The following is a 16,403-nucleotide window of genomic DNA, read 5'->3' on the forward strand; positions in this document are numbered from 1 at the left end:
GTAAACCACAGACTCAAGTGAGGTCTCTCACCCAAGTACAAATGTTAGTTTTAGTGTAAAAAAAAATGAAACATATCATTGAGGGCAACACTAAGGGGAACACTACATTTAATGTAATGTGGTTTATGCAACTGGGCACAAGTATTACTATCTCATTCCATTAATGGACAAATAATGTAAATAATGTAGACCCCATCCTACCACACCCAATAAAGTGACTGTGTTTGGGAGATGAGAGGTTGCAATGTAATCCTGTTCACTATAGGATGGGGTCATCAAGAATGAGTTCAACTGTGTTACATAACTACCAAAAGACACCAGAAATTTCGATGTAAAACATGTCGACGATAAATTTTTCTGAAATTGACAAAGGAGTTTGTCACTGAATGTGTTACTTGTGTTATAGTTCATTTAGCACTACTGAGTGTTTGCTCAATAGCGGTTTACTCAACAAATACAGTTATAGACTTTACATGACTGTACACTGAGAAAAATAGTGAGAGTAACACCTACTCTATGTAGTTATCCAGGAACATGTGCAAATTAGTAAGCACCTGGAAAAGAATCAGAAATATAGCATTAATATACTAATACACTCTACAACGTAATATTAAACTAGCCAGTAACAGGCCCCAATTAAATTTACCTAAACGGAAAACAAGCGTGTAGGCAAGCAAAACCTTATTTTTAACAGTACTGTTTATGAAGATCTCACATCTCACATTTTTAGTTCACGCTGAAGATATGAATATTGTACACCACTATGAATAATAACAGAATGTAGAGATGACATATCAATTCAATTCGACAGTTGTCTTTTCACTGGACATTATTTTCATTTAACTTTGTATTATATATTTGTTTTTAGATCTGCTCATAAGAAATACCTAAAAATATATATATATTTACCCTAAAAGGAACTATGGTATGCTCCTTTTAGGGTAAAACAGGCTTTCTATTTGCTGATGGTGGAAATAAACAGACGAGAAGCTAGTTAGATAAAGTAAAACCTACCAGCATGATGATGCACCAGTTGAAAATGCCGCGATAGTCAGAGAATCTATTGTTAGAGCTCAATAGAGAATCCTGAATTTTGTGAGTGCTAAAGACAAATGAAACCTTTTAATTTAGACTGTTACTGAACAATCAAATGCAATACTTTTTTTTGGTTGTAAAAGCAGTCTACAGCTGTGACCAAATGTTTTGCATCACCCATAGAATTAACACATTTTGCTTCATAAAGTCGAATGAAACCTGCTGAATAATGTTATGTTAACATGACATTTCGAAATCTAACATGAAATACAGTACTACTATTTTGGCATCCTGTGGACGTTTGCGATATCAATAGTTTTTATTTTTTTTATTTTTTATTATGTTTCAATCCTAAAATTCTAGGTGATGCAAAAACGTTTGGCCATAGATGTACAGGAACTGAATCAAAGAAAATGAAACACAGAAACATCTGCCATAACACAAACAACGATGCTTTGACCTGACAGGTCTGCAAGGTTTCTAAATGACAATTTTTATATATTACAGAATATTAGCAGGGATGCAATGTGCATTACAGCTGTGTAACTCATGGTGAGAATGTTTCTTACATTTCCAAAAATGCCAGTTTTCATGTCTTTGGACTTCACTTTGCACTGGGATGCAAACAAAATTGAAACCCCAGCACCTCAATAAGCACCATGATTTTATTGGTCAATCCTAGCACCCCCTTTTAAGTTTACCATAGTAAAAGAATAGCAAAGTGTAATAAAGCATAGTGGAAGCATTGGCTAATTTAGAGCTGTTTTTGGCTAAAAGAGCCTTACCAATGATCAGGGAGTTATTAAAGAGCTATAAAAACAAAACAGAAACATCAGAGACAGGAAAAAGGCTGTTTATCCAGACTACACACGTTAAATTCAGTTGAACTTTAGCATTTCAATTAGGCACTAAATACTAAGACAAAAATGCCTGTAAGTATTGTTTATGTACCTTAACATGTCTGGATCAATATCCATCTTGGTGTTGAAGGTATCTTTAGCTCTGTCTAGCCCAGCTACTGTCCGATTTCTGGAGCTGCTTGGACCTGGAGAACGACGAGAAGCTCTGCCTCTGGGTCTTCCTGACATTCTCTACTAAAGGAAAAATACATTCATTGATATCCTCTGATGAGGGTACTGTACCTAAAACAAAGGTTAGGGGGTAGGGAAAATGTCTGGGGGCTGACAAGGAACGAGCCCATGAAACGAGGAGAACTTGTTTCAAACAGAGTTACCACTTTCAAGTTGATTTCTTACATTTGAACTGTTTGCACTGCCCTGGCCGACAGTTTTGCATCACTCTATAGAATGAACTCATTTAGCTTCATAAAGTAGAATGAAACCTGCTGAATATTGTTAAGTTAACGTACTGAATTACACACCGCTTTGTAGTTTTCCATTTACTTAATGAAAAACTGACAATTTTAATATGGGACATTTCGAAAGCTAACATGAAATACTGTACTACTATTATGCCTTCTGGTTGACTTTACGAAATTATTTTGTAGTTTATTTGATTACATGATGTTAAATAAAATATATATAAATATATATATATTTTTTTTCTAGGTGATGCAAAACTTCTGGCTATACATATGGCTGTACATATATATTTTTAAATATTAAGTTTAGAGATGTATTTTTTTCTCTTAAAAGGTAATAATACCCTTTATACACACACACACACACACACACACATATATATATATATATATATATATATATATATATATATATATATATATATATATATATATATATTGCTAGTTGTAGAATAATACCTATCTGGTAGCTATTGTGGCAAGCAGGTTTTAAGGTTGGGAATTTCTGTCATACAACAAAAACTTGAAAATGTTAATTACCTAACGATTATAATACACAGATATTTTATTGTGTACAATCATTTCAAAGAAAGTGCAGCTGTGCACCATATCTTTATTTATGACATCCAGCCAAGAATTAAATAAAAAAAAAATAAAAAATAAAAAAAGGGAAAAACACCCAGCAATGGGAAGTAGTGTTTGAATCTTTCATAAATACACATATTAGCAAAATACTGTAACTTTTCCTACCCTAAAACTCAGTCCCCTTCGCTGCTTGTGTTACTGGAGTACCTGGGACGATCTGTTTACAGCGCACACTAGCTTGCCTGGTACTGTGCCTACAAGAAGATGGAACATACTGATTTTTCAAACAGAACAAAAATAGTAGAACAACGATTGATAAAATCGCCATTGAAATGCTATTAGACAATGAAAACTCTGAAAATATTGTTTTCTCTAAAAATAAAATGGAATTAAATATCATAAGGAAACAAGAACAATTTGTGGTATGTGGCTTGTCAGATTTGCATGTTTGTATAATACATTTTGCTATGTATCCGATATAATAACGGGAATAAATAACGAATCTTTATTTTTACATAAATTACTGTCCCAGAAACAGAAATATCAGAACGTCATTATGTACGTCAACTTATCATAACAAGTCTTACTATAGTCGAAGCAGTGTCTTAAAGCGCCATACCTGGATACCAGTCACGGAGAAGTGTCAAGTGACTGTAAAAGTTACATATTTCACCTTACTAACTAATGACGTGTTTCATTGTTCATTTACGCATTGGGTTTGTAACTACATCGTCGTTGCATAACGGAAAACACCGTTACACAGCAAGCCTCGTTTTCAGGTTACATGCCAAAGAAGGGCCGTCGCGTGCGATCACTGTTTCTCCCGAAGGGGTAGTCTTGGGAGCGCGCTGCTTATGCTGCAAGCTATACATTATAGAAGATATTTTATGTCAACATTTTAAATAAACAAATGTCGAAATAAATAAATAAACATCTGTCACTTTTTTTTTTCGACATGTATTATTTTATTTTTTAATTTTGGCATAACATATCCTCTACAATGAGTAACACGTTTCAAGAAAGGAAATAGAAATACTGTATTTGCTTTGGAATGTTTGAAATTAAACTAATAAGTGTATCCTTTATTGATACTATATAATATATTTTATTGCGCAGTACCAACGCTCACAATGGGATTTTAACTATGTGCTGGCATTTCTGTATATTTCTAGTAATGTTTATAACGTCCATCAAGAAAATGTGAAGATGTTTTTAAAGTTAGTAGAAACACTTATCACAGTTTGCAGATATTTACATTGTATTTATATACAACCCAATTATAATTTATTATACAAATATAACTATTTTACATGATGAGTAGATTAGTTCTAGTGGACTCCCATTTACATAGCAATAGGTTGATAAATGAGCACATTTTTGGACAGTGGAATGAATGCAGTATGTCTGCCACTATTGTGGAACACAACACCCGTGTCAGGTGACAGGGGAGAGTGTTGCATCGGTTTGGGCGGATTATAACATGGCTGCCCCCATGGCATAAAATGCTGCTTTAATTCATTTGTATCTGTCAGCCTTCTCGTAGCAGAAAAGTGTTTTACCGTTCAGACCAGACCAGACCAAACCAAACCAAGACAAGACAAGACAAACAATGAAGACATTCTGTGGTCGAGCTAACCCAACCACGGGGGGCTTGGGCTGGGTGGAAGAAAGCGAGGAATATGATTATCACCAGGAAATCGCACGGTACAGTAACTAAGTTACAGTTCAGTAAATAAATGACAGCAGCAACAACAACATTGTACAAAAGCGGTTTATTGCGCTGTGAAATGAAGGTTTTAGTAAACGGATAACTGTGTAATTTAATTCATATTTGTAATAAAATCGATTGTCCTTTATGTTTAATAAAGTTGGGATGTATGCGGATTTAAATCACAATAAGGTTAAATTTAGCTGCGTGTCCTACTAGTTGATAAATGTGCTCAACATTGTACGGGGTTAACAGTTTTCTTTAAAAAAAATAATAATAATAATTCTAGAGTATAGAATTGGCCGTGACTATGCAGCATCCATTTTTTTTAGACACAGTGCCTTGGTGATGCCTTTCCTTATGGTAATTGTTTGCAAAAATAAATTTTAGAATATGTGGCAAATTACGCAAATATAAGAAACTGCTTTTTCCAAATGAATAAAGATTATTTAGTGCATACCTTTGCAATAAACCGTAGTACGCCGCCATCCTTCACCAGCAATGAATGCCACACAGCACTACGTTTCAAAATTATTTCGTCAATTTCATACAGTTTGTCTCTTATTTATTTATTTATTTATTTATTTATTTATTTGAATTGCATAAACAGAACAGTGGATTCTCTCACCATTGTATTTGAAATTATTGATAATAAAAATAACGTGCGTGTATTTTTCATGTATTACTGATATATTTGTTTTTGACGTTGTACTGTATAATGATGTATGGAGTCTTGATCAGTTGCCAGTTAAGTTCCTTAAAATGTAAGTAGATGGGATAGCAATCGGAGATACTAAGAATCCATGCCCTTTAGCTAGTAGAAGAGGTGTGATGCAGAGCAATATTGTGCTGGAACCACTGTGTTTGTTCAGTATGGTTTCTGACTGGAAAACTATACAGACTGGTATTGTTATGTTATTCTTATGTTAACCGTGTATAATTTAAAATGGAATTGAAGTAGCCTGTTTTCATTTATTTTCTTTTTTTCTTTGGTTTTAGGTCGTCTTATGCAGATATGCTGCATGACAAGGACAGGGTGAGTTATGAAACAGATTGAACAGGGTGCTTTAACACCAGGGGTGACCTGGACCCAAGTCTACAACTGAAATACATTGAGACCTTAGATAGTGTAACTCGTGTATAAATGGGAAATACATTAATGGCCAAGTTACATCCCATATTTTACCCCCAGTAATTTATTTTCCAATTTTTCAATTGCAGTTTTTATTCCATTGTTACTACAAATACAGTTTAATTTCTAAGAAGTGGCTCGCAATCAGTGATATAGGATCCACTACCTTGTCCACACGACTCTGTTCCTGGGCTTTCCTTTTTTTTTTTTTTTTTTAACAAAGTGTTACTGCAATTGTAAGTGCAGCACCACTCAGTACAATAAGGCTTTCCTCCATTTTTGGAGCGTGCAGCAGGAGTGATGACGTGTTGCTTGAAAAAGTTTCCCCGACTTAAAAACATGTTTCCACGTGAATGCTGGGCTTAAGGCCTTACATGGTCTAGACTTTTTACCTGAAGGAACTTGTAAACCCTTCACACCCACGCTTGCTCCCTGTGCTCGGGAGTCTGTATGACTAAAACTTAGTGTGTGCAAGTGCTCCAAGTGTGTGATAAACAACTCCCAACTCAACACATGCCAATTATCAGTAACCTTTCCAGTGCCAGGCTTCCCTTGCCTCCTGGCTCTCACCAGCCATGTCCTTCCTGTCCCTCTGCTCAGAATGAGAAGTATTTCCTGGGTATCCGCGCTGCAGTGCGCAGGGTGAAGTCTCGCGGGCAGCAGGCGGTGGTTCTGGATATCGGTACAGGGACAGGCCTGCTGTCAATGATGGCAGTCAGCGCTGGAGCAGATTACTGCTATGCAGTGGAGGTGAGAGAGAGAGAATATGAATATACCAGTGGGGTCTTGGTGTCTTTCTGTACAAAACATCCACAACAGAGGGGAAAAAACACATTGGAATATAAATTATTCTTGGACAACAGGATGAGATAATCAAAGCTGGATGCTCACTGTTTAAATACCATGCAAATAAAATACATTTGTTTTAACCTCTCCTCATAGTCAGAAACAGTTAATGGTACATTCTTCATATATTAATTCTAACCAACAGATCAGTTTTTTCCCATTACATTATGCCTACTAGGTGTTTTCTTTTTTGTTCACAAAAACACCCTATTCCAAATCTTTTCCCCTGGATAGATAATTTTCCGTACGGTGTGCAGAATGCATTGCTGTTTTAGTAAGAGCTGAATCTGATTCCAATGTTTTGGTCACCGTTTTATTAATTAATTAAACGGCCCCCACTCCTTCCCTCAGGTGTTCAAACCGATGGCCGATGCTGCCGTCAGAATAGTGGAGAAGAACGGCTTCAGTGACAAAATCAAAATCATCAACAAGCACTCCACCGAGGTGACTGTGGGGCCAGGTGAGCACTGCGCTCCGATACAGGGACACAGGAGAGGAATTATTACAGCTTTGTTCTGTAACGGATCACACTGCACACACAGGTCTGACCTGAATGATCTGCACTTGAAACATATGCCGTCTCAGATGTAATGCCTAGATGGAACAGTTATTTCTTTGCTGGGTTAAACAGAAAAGTGATGCCAAACACATTTTTTTTAAACACTGCATACTAGGGTTGAAATAGTGAGGATGACTTTTTTGAAGACAGAAAAACTCATAATACTTTTTGTAAAGCATTAAACAAGAAGTAGTAAACAAGAAGTACTGTCTTGACTATGTCCAGTCTTTTACTGTCGATGACTTTACTGAAATAACTGCAGTAAGTTTTCACAAAACAGCCTGAAATTTGACCTATTTAACAGCAGTTGTGCCCGTATGTCAGAGCCAGCTAATGCTAGTTGTATTGATAATTAACTAAATGTTTAAATGTGACATCCTTGGTAATTTAACGAGAAATGTTTGTTTCCTGTGCTGAATCTCAGAGGGTGACATGCAGAGCCGCGCCAACATCCTGGTCACAGAGCTGTTTGACACAGAGCTGATTGGAGAGGGGGCACTGCCCAGCTACGAGCATGCTCACAAGAATCTTGTTCAGGTGAGGGGAGACTGGGAAGCAGAGCGTTGTGAAGCTATTTAATAGTGAAGAACACCGCTAGCTAAAAAAGGAATGGCTGAGAGACACACAGGTCTTTTTTTGTTTTTAAAAATATGTACCTAATCTAATCAGTGGAATAGTCCCTACTGTCTGTGTGTGTGTGTGTGTGTGTGTGTCTGTGTAAATGCACATGATTGTGTGTTTGCCTGTAAATGGAGGGAAGTGCTTTGAACTTTTTTGATAAGCCCTGCTTCTTATTAAAGTGGCCAGAATTTAATTTCTCTGTCGTTAAGTAGCGCAGATGCTCTCTCCATGGCTTCTCTTTAGTTTGACCCCTTACTGAATGCGCTTTGTTTTTCAAAAGAGGAATACCTAGATGTGTCTATTTAACTAGTGTTAATACACTCTAATTATACTTATATTATACTTGCTATATCAGCTTTGAAAATAATTGACAGAATCGGATTGTTCTCTATTTTTAGAACAACAACATTGAGGGGTCAGTGGACATACTCATCTGAAGTTAATTGGTCTTTAAAATAGACCCCTGTATGCGTGACTGTGTCAGTGTATGCGTGACTGTGTTAGTGCATGCATCAGTTTCTTTGTGATTCACTAGTCTTTTCTCTGCCTCTCTCTAGACGGGCTGTGAGGCAGTACCCCACAGAGCCACAGTGTATGCCCAGCTGGTGGAGTCGGAGCGGCTGTGGAGCTGGGCCAGGCTGCTCCCGCTGCGGGTTGGGGGGCGCGAGGTCGTGCCGAACCCAGAGGAGACGAGCTGTGCAGGGGCTCCCATCGTCTGCGACATCCAGCTCAGCCAGATCCCTCCCACACACTTCCACCCGCTCAGTGAGGTTCTCCCCATGTACAGGTAGAGGGCTGTTAGAGGGCTGTTAGTTGGGTGATCTGATCACTGTAAACACTCTGCGGTAAAATCAAACTAAGATTCAAAATGATTCAGTGACTCGGTGTGAACTGGTGTGGTCTGTAGTTTATATTGTACCGCCTTGAGAACTGTTAATGTGAGTGATAAACACCACTCAGTAAGGGACTTGCACAGTTAGAAAGATCTGCCAGATGAATCGTGTTTATTTCTGGTTCAACAAGATCTTTCTTTACAGTTCCTGCTATTTCACTTTGCTTCTGGTAAAGCACAACTCTAATACATGTTTAGAAAAAATACATTTCAACTAAAGTCAGTGCAGTGACTTTCCTGGTACAAGGTCACTGTATTGGCAGTTTCTTTCTTTCTTTCTTTCTTTCTATCTGTATGTATCGGTCCCTGTGCTCTCCTCTCCTCCAGGGTGGATTTCAGCCGACCCGTTAGCAGCTCTCCAGAACGCCTCACTGCCAGCTTTCCTGCTCTCGCATCAGGGTCTGCTCAGGTGGTCCTGTCCTGGTGGGACATGGACATGGACCCCGAGGGAACCATCATCTGCTCCATGGCACCAAGCTGGACTCTCCCCAACCCAGAGAACTTTCCGGTGAGTAGCTGGGAGGTCTTGTGGCTATAACTGATGGACTGGGAGGGTGGCAGTGTTTGACTTCATTAGATTAGATTTATGTATTCACAGAGAAATACTTTGCTATTATATTTCTCAGCCAGTTCCTGTGGCTCAAATTCACAATTACACATCCATTCTTATTAAAATACAGTATACAATAATTTGGTGGCAATATTAAAAGTGATATAAATACATACATGTAATATAAATACACTATATAAATATAATTATTTCAAGATCACACTACAAAAAAATAAAGGCTTATGTGCCTATATTTTATGAATATTATTCACACCAAACATTAAGGAAGTTAAATATGAGGTTCTAGGGACATACTGAATGCAAGTTTTATAAAATCCTAACACAATTTCTGTGGAGGGGTGATGCTGGATTACAAAGTGTCTTGTTTGCTGGTTCGCTCTTGCACCAGTGGGGTTGAAGGCTCTGTCTCTGTGTTGCAGTGGCGTGATCACTGGATGCAGTGTGTGTATTTCCTCCCTGTGGAAATGCAAGTGACTGAGGGAGAGATGGTGTGTCTGACTCTGTGCCATGATGACTACAGCCTCTGGTACAACATCCAGCCAGACAGGTAGCCAGGGTTTCATTTTTTAATATTTCTTGGCATATTGGTCTTTTAGCTAAACCAGTGTCTTTCCTGTTGGAATCTGACCTGCACCACTACCTTGCAGCCAGGAGGGTGGCGACAGTGAGTCCCTGATATCCCGCCCCCTCTGCACCTGCCAGGCTCACATGGTGTGGACCCGACCGCGATTCGGAGAGCTCAACGACCCCAAGAGGACGGACCGATACGTCGAAGCACTGAAGACCGTGAGTACATGTATTGCTGCCTTATTCACTGGCCTCTTATGTCTCTAACTTCTTTGAATTAGAGTTTGTTGATCTTAACCCTGCCCCTTGTGGACATTATTCGAAACGACAAAACCACAAAAAATTCATACACAAGTCTGTAAATATAGGGCTAGTGCTTTTGAACTTACATTAACACGAGTTTCACCAACAGAAAATGTAAATAAAGTAAAAGGACGTTTTCAGATTTTTCCATTCTGAGAGACCTGATTGTTTCTACAAGACATCTGGTGAGGCTATATCCTCCTTGGCCGTGGCTAGTGTTTTATTGTAATGGGATTGGCAATACAATCTGGCGTGTTCTTTTTCTTTGTTTGCCCTCCCAGTTTTGCATGGGCTTTAGAGTAATATACCTTCAAGATATACCTACTAAGTTGTATTTCTTGATATAATGGGCTTTGGCAGAACAGAAGTCTATAAAGCAATGTATGTCTGTAAAGCAGTTGGTCACTGAAGGAAACTATTAGCTTCATTCACTGCCAGTCACCAAGTATCGGAGTAGTGATGTCACATACTGATCCAGAGCACTGGCTAACTGGTTAACTTGCTCCATTCACTGTGTTTTACTCTTTCAGATTGTGCGGCCGGACAGCGTGTGTCTGAGTGTCAGTGACGGGAGCCTGCTGCCTATCTTCGCACACATCCTCGGAGCTCACAAGGTTGTGTTTATTATTCAAATATAACCCCAGGAAAGGCCATTAACCACTTCTTCTCCAGCCAGCTTTGATATTGTTTTCTGTCCAAAATTAAAATAAGCTCAAGTAAAAAGCAACATTACAAATAAAAAGAGGTATTTGAAAATGTACACCATCGTGCAAAGTGTGATGGTTCCAACTCTACACAACCATCTTTTTGTCTGTGTCTCTCCCCCACATCTGTCACTGATGCTTCCTTCCCCTAAGATTCCCATAAAGCTCTCCAGTAAATGGGTTTGTCAAATTCTATCTCTGAATCTGTCCCATTCTGCAGGTTTACACATTGGAAAACTCAAGAATGTCAAAGAAAGTGATGGAGCGGGTGAGTTCACTTTAGAAATGACCATAAAAGGCTTGTGGAACTGTGTAGGAGACAATATAAAATACTTTATGCACTAACCTTGGAGATGTGGGATTAAGAGAAAGTGTGTGTAAGCATGCTGGTGTGAACCTTGTACAGCTATATATTTGTTTGTATATACACCACCATCACCTAAGAGTTTGCGCTTTACCACATTCAGCTAGAGCTACGGATTATGTATCGTTTTTAAATGCCATGCATATATAATGAAAACATGTTTTACTGTCAATTATTTTTAGATTACGCATCATAAAAGGTCTATATAAATTCAGTATTAAAATATATATATATTTTTTTAGTGACTGCTGTTGAAGTTTTGGGGTGCTTCCAAATGGGAATATACTACATGCTACCCACTGGGGGGCTCATGTAACACCTTGAATAGACCGTATTTAATTTATTTGCATCAAGACAGAACCTTTTGAAAAAAAAAAAATCTATATATATATATTTCTCTTTGTATTACAGATTTTGTTGTTTACTCCAACAATCAGGGTAATCAACAGAATTAATACTTGCGGGAGAGTTTCTTTGCTCTTGTACAGATATTGAAGATCCTGGCTGATGAGAAGTTTGCTGATTTTAGTTTGGGCTTGTTACCGACTTCTGATGTTTTTGTGTTGTCCAAACTGTCCTAGATTGCTTTGGCTGGACTAGATTGCTCTTTACATTTTGACGTCAAAATAAAACTATTGCACAAAAATAAAACAGATGAAATTCAACACGAAACGTATTAGTAGGATTTGACTGGTATGATTTCCAGCACACATAATAATGCATACAATTTGCGGGTACACTGTGACTACAGGGGAAGTGCTTCTGGAGAACAAGGGCATGACCTGAGCTGAAACATACTCGTGCTATGTAGAGACATTAAAGTCAAACATTTTTTTGTTCGAAACTAAAGGTCCGGTATGGTGTTTTTTCAGTAGTAGAACTCTTCCCCCCCCCCCCCCCTCCTTTTTTTTTTTTTTCTTTTGCAGGTATGCCATACCATCATTTTTTTTTTTTTCTTACCAGTATGCATACCGGCATATACCATCCCACTTTAACCACTGCCTGTGACTGGTAGTATTTGAGGTTTGTTGCTGTAGTCTTGCATTACTATTTCTCGTATTCTCTCAGGTTCTTGCTGCCAATGACCTGACCGGTATAATTCAGGTTCTGGAAAGCCATCCTCAACAGCTGACCTCGAACAGCCTCGGCGACGAGCAGGTATAGAATTCTAGTGACTTTGTCCAGACGATGCCTCTGGGTTGCTGTAGAACCTTTCCTTGCCTAACCTGAGTGATTTACACACCGCCTCAATGCAGGCTTCCGAAGTAACTGTGTGTGTGTATGTGTGTGTGTGTGTGTGTGTGTGTGTGTGTGTGTGTGCCCCCGCAGGTATCCGTGTTGATCGGAGAGCCCCACTTCACCACCAGCCTCCTGCCCTGGCACAGCCTGTACTTCTGGTATTCTCGCACTGTGCTGGCTGGGCAACTCCGCGATGATGTCACCATCCTGCCACAATCTGCATCACTCTGCATGGCACCCATGGAGTTTAAGGTACATTAAATGTTTTTTTTAAGAAATGATAACAGTGGACAAAATATAGGGGAGGTGGATGCTTAACCCGTTTCTCAATCGTATATGGGAAAACTGGGGTGAAATGTTTTTTTTATTTTTAATTCACATATTTTTAAATATCAAACAAACTGTAATCCGGGTTCTTCAAGCTTTAATTTGAGCCTCTCTTCAGGATCTGTGGCGGATCAGGGCTCCCTGTGGTTCCTGTGAAGGGTTTGATGTCAGTGTCATGGATGAGATGATCCAGGTGGGTGCCTTTCCTTTCCTACAGTCCCTGGATATTGAAACTTTATTGCAGTAGTTTTTTTAAGTTTTTTTTTTTTTTTTTGGTACCCTTTTAAAAGCTAAAAGGATTATGGCATCATAATGTAATTTTATTCTGGGGCTTGTGTAGTCTGCCATTTTGCAGTCAGGTCACATGAGTTTTCCAGATGGTAAACCCCAAGTTGAATGGTGGGTATTGTACAATAAGGATGTAACCTTTTGTGGTGGCAGTTTAAAGCTGCTTCAACTGCACTGTACACATCTATATATCCAAGATACTATTAGAGATGCAGACTTCATTGTTGCAGGGTTATATGAAAGCTCCAGTATAAATGTACTGGTGACCTTCAAATGCATCAATTATGTGATGAATTCTCTGCTGTTTCTTCTCTGCCCAGAGCTCGCTGGATTTCAGTGAGTCACGCGAGGCCGAGCCCCACCCCCTCTGGGAGTACCCCTGTCGGGCACTCTCCGAACCACGAGAGGTCATGACCTTTGACTTCCGCCAGAGAGTCCCAGAGGAGGCGCTGAAGAGTGAGGGATCTGTGACACTGTCCCGGTACAAAAAGGGGAAACAAATATATAGGGTGGAGGGAGGGAATTCAGTTAGTCAGCCAAGATCTAGTAAAAAAAAATCAAACAACACTCAAGAGAAGTGACGATTAAACTAATCTTAACAGTGGTGGCTCTAAATAGTGCTATAGTTTAAATAAACAAGAAAGGACCTTTCCTGGTGTTTTTACAAAAAAGAGAATATTTTACATTTTTAATACATTGGTGTTCTAAGTGCCACGTTTTAATGATAGCAGCTCATGCATGGGTAACACTGCTGTGTGTTTTAGGAAGGGGCGGTGTCATGGGGTGGCGCTTTGGATGGATTATCACCTGACTGATGATATCTCAGTGAGCACAGGACTGACACAGCCACCCAACCAACAGGTGTGTATTCAGAGCTGCTCATAATAAAGCAGAATACAGGTAGTCTTGTGTTGAATATGGTTCAGTACTGTGGGTGTGGCCAATTTCAGGACATTGGGTCAATGTGGCAGACAGAGAATTAAGGCCACATTCAAAATCATTCCAAAGATGCTCAATTGGATTAAGATCCAGTGATTGTGCTAGCTAGGGAAGATAACATAATTCTGTCTCGTGCTTAGAATCAGCATGGTGGATCATCTTGAAAGGTGCCTTGTCTGTCAATGTAGACAGTCTGCATTGTGGGGTACTTGATCAGTTTTCAGGTACACATGTGACCTGTAATATTTAAGGATAGTCAGAAATAGAAACAGCCAAAACAAGTTTGGAATGTAAAATTAAACTTTGTGGATTTGAAGCAACTTAATTTCTTAGTTGTTTTTCACTCCCATACAGGGCGACTGTGAATGGAGTCCCCACCGCAAGCAGGCAGTATATTTCTTTAGTTCCCCCTGGGAGAGTGCAGGAGACAACGCTTCATCCATCACATACTCGCTCACTTTTCAGCCAGCAACAGGCGACATCATTATGGAGTTTATACCTGGACCGAGCAGGCATGCAACATCGGCCTAATATTTTAACAAAGACATTTTAGCAGTTGTGTATTAAATAAATTAACTGTCCTGAATTTTGTAATCATTCACCTTTAATCATTATTAATTGTATACAAACTGATACCACATACATACTGATTGACTTGTTTTTTTTATCTGCTATTCTACATAAAACCAGGGAAGTATTTTGGTTAAACTAAACTCTCATATCATTATTACTAGTTGTATAATTTTCTTTAAAATGGTCTGATACCAAGTAACTTGAATACTTTTAATTCAGACTCCTGTCCAAACTTTAATAGCAGTTTCCAAGTTGAAGACACATTGCCTATGAATGACTTGTGGTACATACCTGCAAAACATAAATTGCCAGAGAATACAGTCAGATTCACTCAATGAAGGATAGTTTTGGGAAGATCCCCCAATGAAGAGCTAATGAAACCTAGGCTCAGTGGTTTTGTGTTAAATGCAATGCCGTGTCCTCTCGGTTACGGGTGGAATGAAAGCTCCTTCTTGTGTTCTTGGGGCTAGATTGACTGCTTTGACAGTCGGCTAGTGCACAGAATGGTGGAGCGTTCTTGAGGGGTTTTGTGTATTTTCATATGGATACATCTATGCATCGTTGAGCTGGTTCTCCTGCAGCAGGATCTTCTCTCCTGGTTTGAAGGCAGGCATTCCCATGTAGGGACAGCTGGCACAGCGGAAGGCATCCCCGAGGTAGCACTGCCAGCGAAAGAGAGAGAGAGGCAGAGGGAGTAAGGTATAGTCTTGACAGCCACCACACTTTAAAACAACTTAGATTTACTATTACTGGAAACTGGGATGAACATTTTCATCCTAGCTGGTCCTGTATCTCTCCATTTTTTTTTTTTTTTTTTTTTTTTTTTTTTTAATAGAACAAACTGGATTTAGACCAGTCACAACAACCCAGGAAATATTAATTAGGATGTTAGTGTAAATATTTCAATATGTAGCTAAAGCTGTATATTCATCAAAGGTGCATTTAGAATGAATAGGGGAGTTTGCTACATATAATAGGTAAGATGAACCTTTCTTACAATTTATTTCCAGAAACTGGTTGAAAAAACAGTTCTCTTTCCAGTTCTGTAATGACAGACACTGGTGAAAGAAAAATGCTTGATAGGTTTTAAAAAAGAGTTTAACCAACAAATAATTTACAGTCCTTTGTGTTATTATATTTATTATCCCTGTGTTGTATTAAACATATTTTCTCTACTGTTTTTTTTTCTTTAACATTAATTCCGGGCATGCAAACATTTAAAATTAAATGCTAAAAACTACAGCATCCTGGTGCCTCTCTTGTAGGTCATGTGGTTTGATTGCTGATAAAACATTGTGGAGTTTTAACTACAAAATAGTAAGTGATTAGGCACCAGCTACTTCAGCTGTAGCTTTGTCTTCAATCTGCTTGTTCAAAATTAAAAGGAGCAGGAAGGCTGCATAAGTTGTGGAGACACTTACACTCCCGCAGGCTGACTTGGGCTGGGTGTCCTTCTTGATGTTCTTCTTGGAGCTCTTGCTCTCCTGCTCTAGCTCTTCAGCCAGACCACATGAGCTGGGAAAAAAAGAGAATGAAAGAAAGTATGTACAACTGTTAGGTCAACAAAGGTTAAACATACTGTGAGCACACTTGAGAACACTGTGGCTCAGCACAGCTGTAAAGTAAGAAGTTGTGGTAGTATGTTTTTCAACTCAGGATACAAAGGGTAGGGTTTGGGGGGTAAAATGTAACTATAGTAAAGGGTATAACCAGTAAGGTTTCAGGAAAGTACACTGCTCCAAATAATTAGGGGTGATTTATAGCTGTCTATTTTAGGCGTTATAAACCCTGTATTGAAATAATGGCCAATGCCCCTTCATAGTGAATTT

General features: G+C 38.8%; 3 protein-coding genes across 5 annotated transcripts in view; 1 reads left to right on the plus strand and 2 right to left on the minus strand.

Annotated features, from left to right (window-relative positions):
- The window catches only part of LOC117425628 (diacylglycerol O-acyltransferase 1-like), an 18,145-nt gene extending 12,946 nt beyond the window's left edge, over positions 1 to 5,199 (minus strand). The window contains exons 1-4 of the mRNA XM_058994091.1: positions 5,110 to 5,199; positions 1,987 to 2,129; positions 1,015 to 1,102; positions 514 to 554 (exon numbers count right to left, since the gene is read on the minus strand). Coding sequence (XP_058850074.1) covers positions 514 to 554; positions 1,015 to 1,102; positions 1,987 to 2,123 — 266 coding nt within the window. The 5' untranslated portion in view covers positions 2,124 to 2,129; positions 5,110 to 5,199. The remainder of the gene's footprint in view (positions 1 to 513; positions 555 to 1,014; positions 1,103 to 1,986; positions 2,130 to 5,109) is intronic.
- LOC117425627 (protein arginine N-methyltransferase 7-like) lies at positions 4,346 to 15,750 on the plus strand. Its single transcript, XM_034042715.3, has 17 exons — positions 4,346 to 4,645; positions 5,649 to 5,685; positions 6,382 to 6,531; positions 6,979 to 7,087; positions 7,611 to 7,723; positions 8,365 to 8,594; positions 9,027 to 9,207; positions 9,690 to 9,817; positions 9,918 to 10,056; positions 10,671 to 10,754; positions 11,065 to 11,112; positions 12,277 to 12,366; positions 12,538 to 12,699; positions 12,893 to 12,967; positions 13,383 to 13,543; positions 13,827 to 13,923; positions 14,356 to 15,750. Exons 1-17 carry the CDS (start codon positions 4,551 to 4,553, stop codon positions 14,530 to 14,532), a joined length of 2,076 nt encoding a protein of 691 aa, XP_033898606.3. The 5' UTR covers positions 4,346 to 4,550; the 3' UTR covers positions 14,533 to 15,750.
- The window catches only part of LOC117425629 (anamorsin-A-like), a 7,846-nt gene continuing 6,030 nt past the window's right edge, over positions 14,588 to 16,403 (minus strand). For all 3 annotated transcript variants that reach the window (XM_034042721.3, XM_034042718.3, XM_034042720.3), the window contains exons 8-9: positions 15,996 to 16,089; positions 14,588 to 15,236 (exon numbers count right to left, since the gene is read on the minus strand). In XM_034042721.3, coding sequence (XP_033898612.2) covers positions 15,126 to 15,236; positions 15,996 to 16,089 — 205 coding nt within the window. In that variant the 3' untranslated portion in view covers positions 14,588 to 15,125. The remainder of the gene's footprint in view (positions 15,237 to 15,995; positions 16,090 to 16,403) is intronic.

Source organism: Acipenser ruthenus, chromosome 20, assembly GCF_902713425.1.
Source record: "Acipenser ruthenus chromosome 20, fAciRut3.2 maternal haplotype, whole genome shotgun sequence".
Lineage (NCBI taxonomy): Eukaryota > Metazoa > Chordata > Actinopteri > Acipenseriformes > Acipenseridae > Acipenser > Acipenser ruthenus.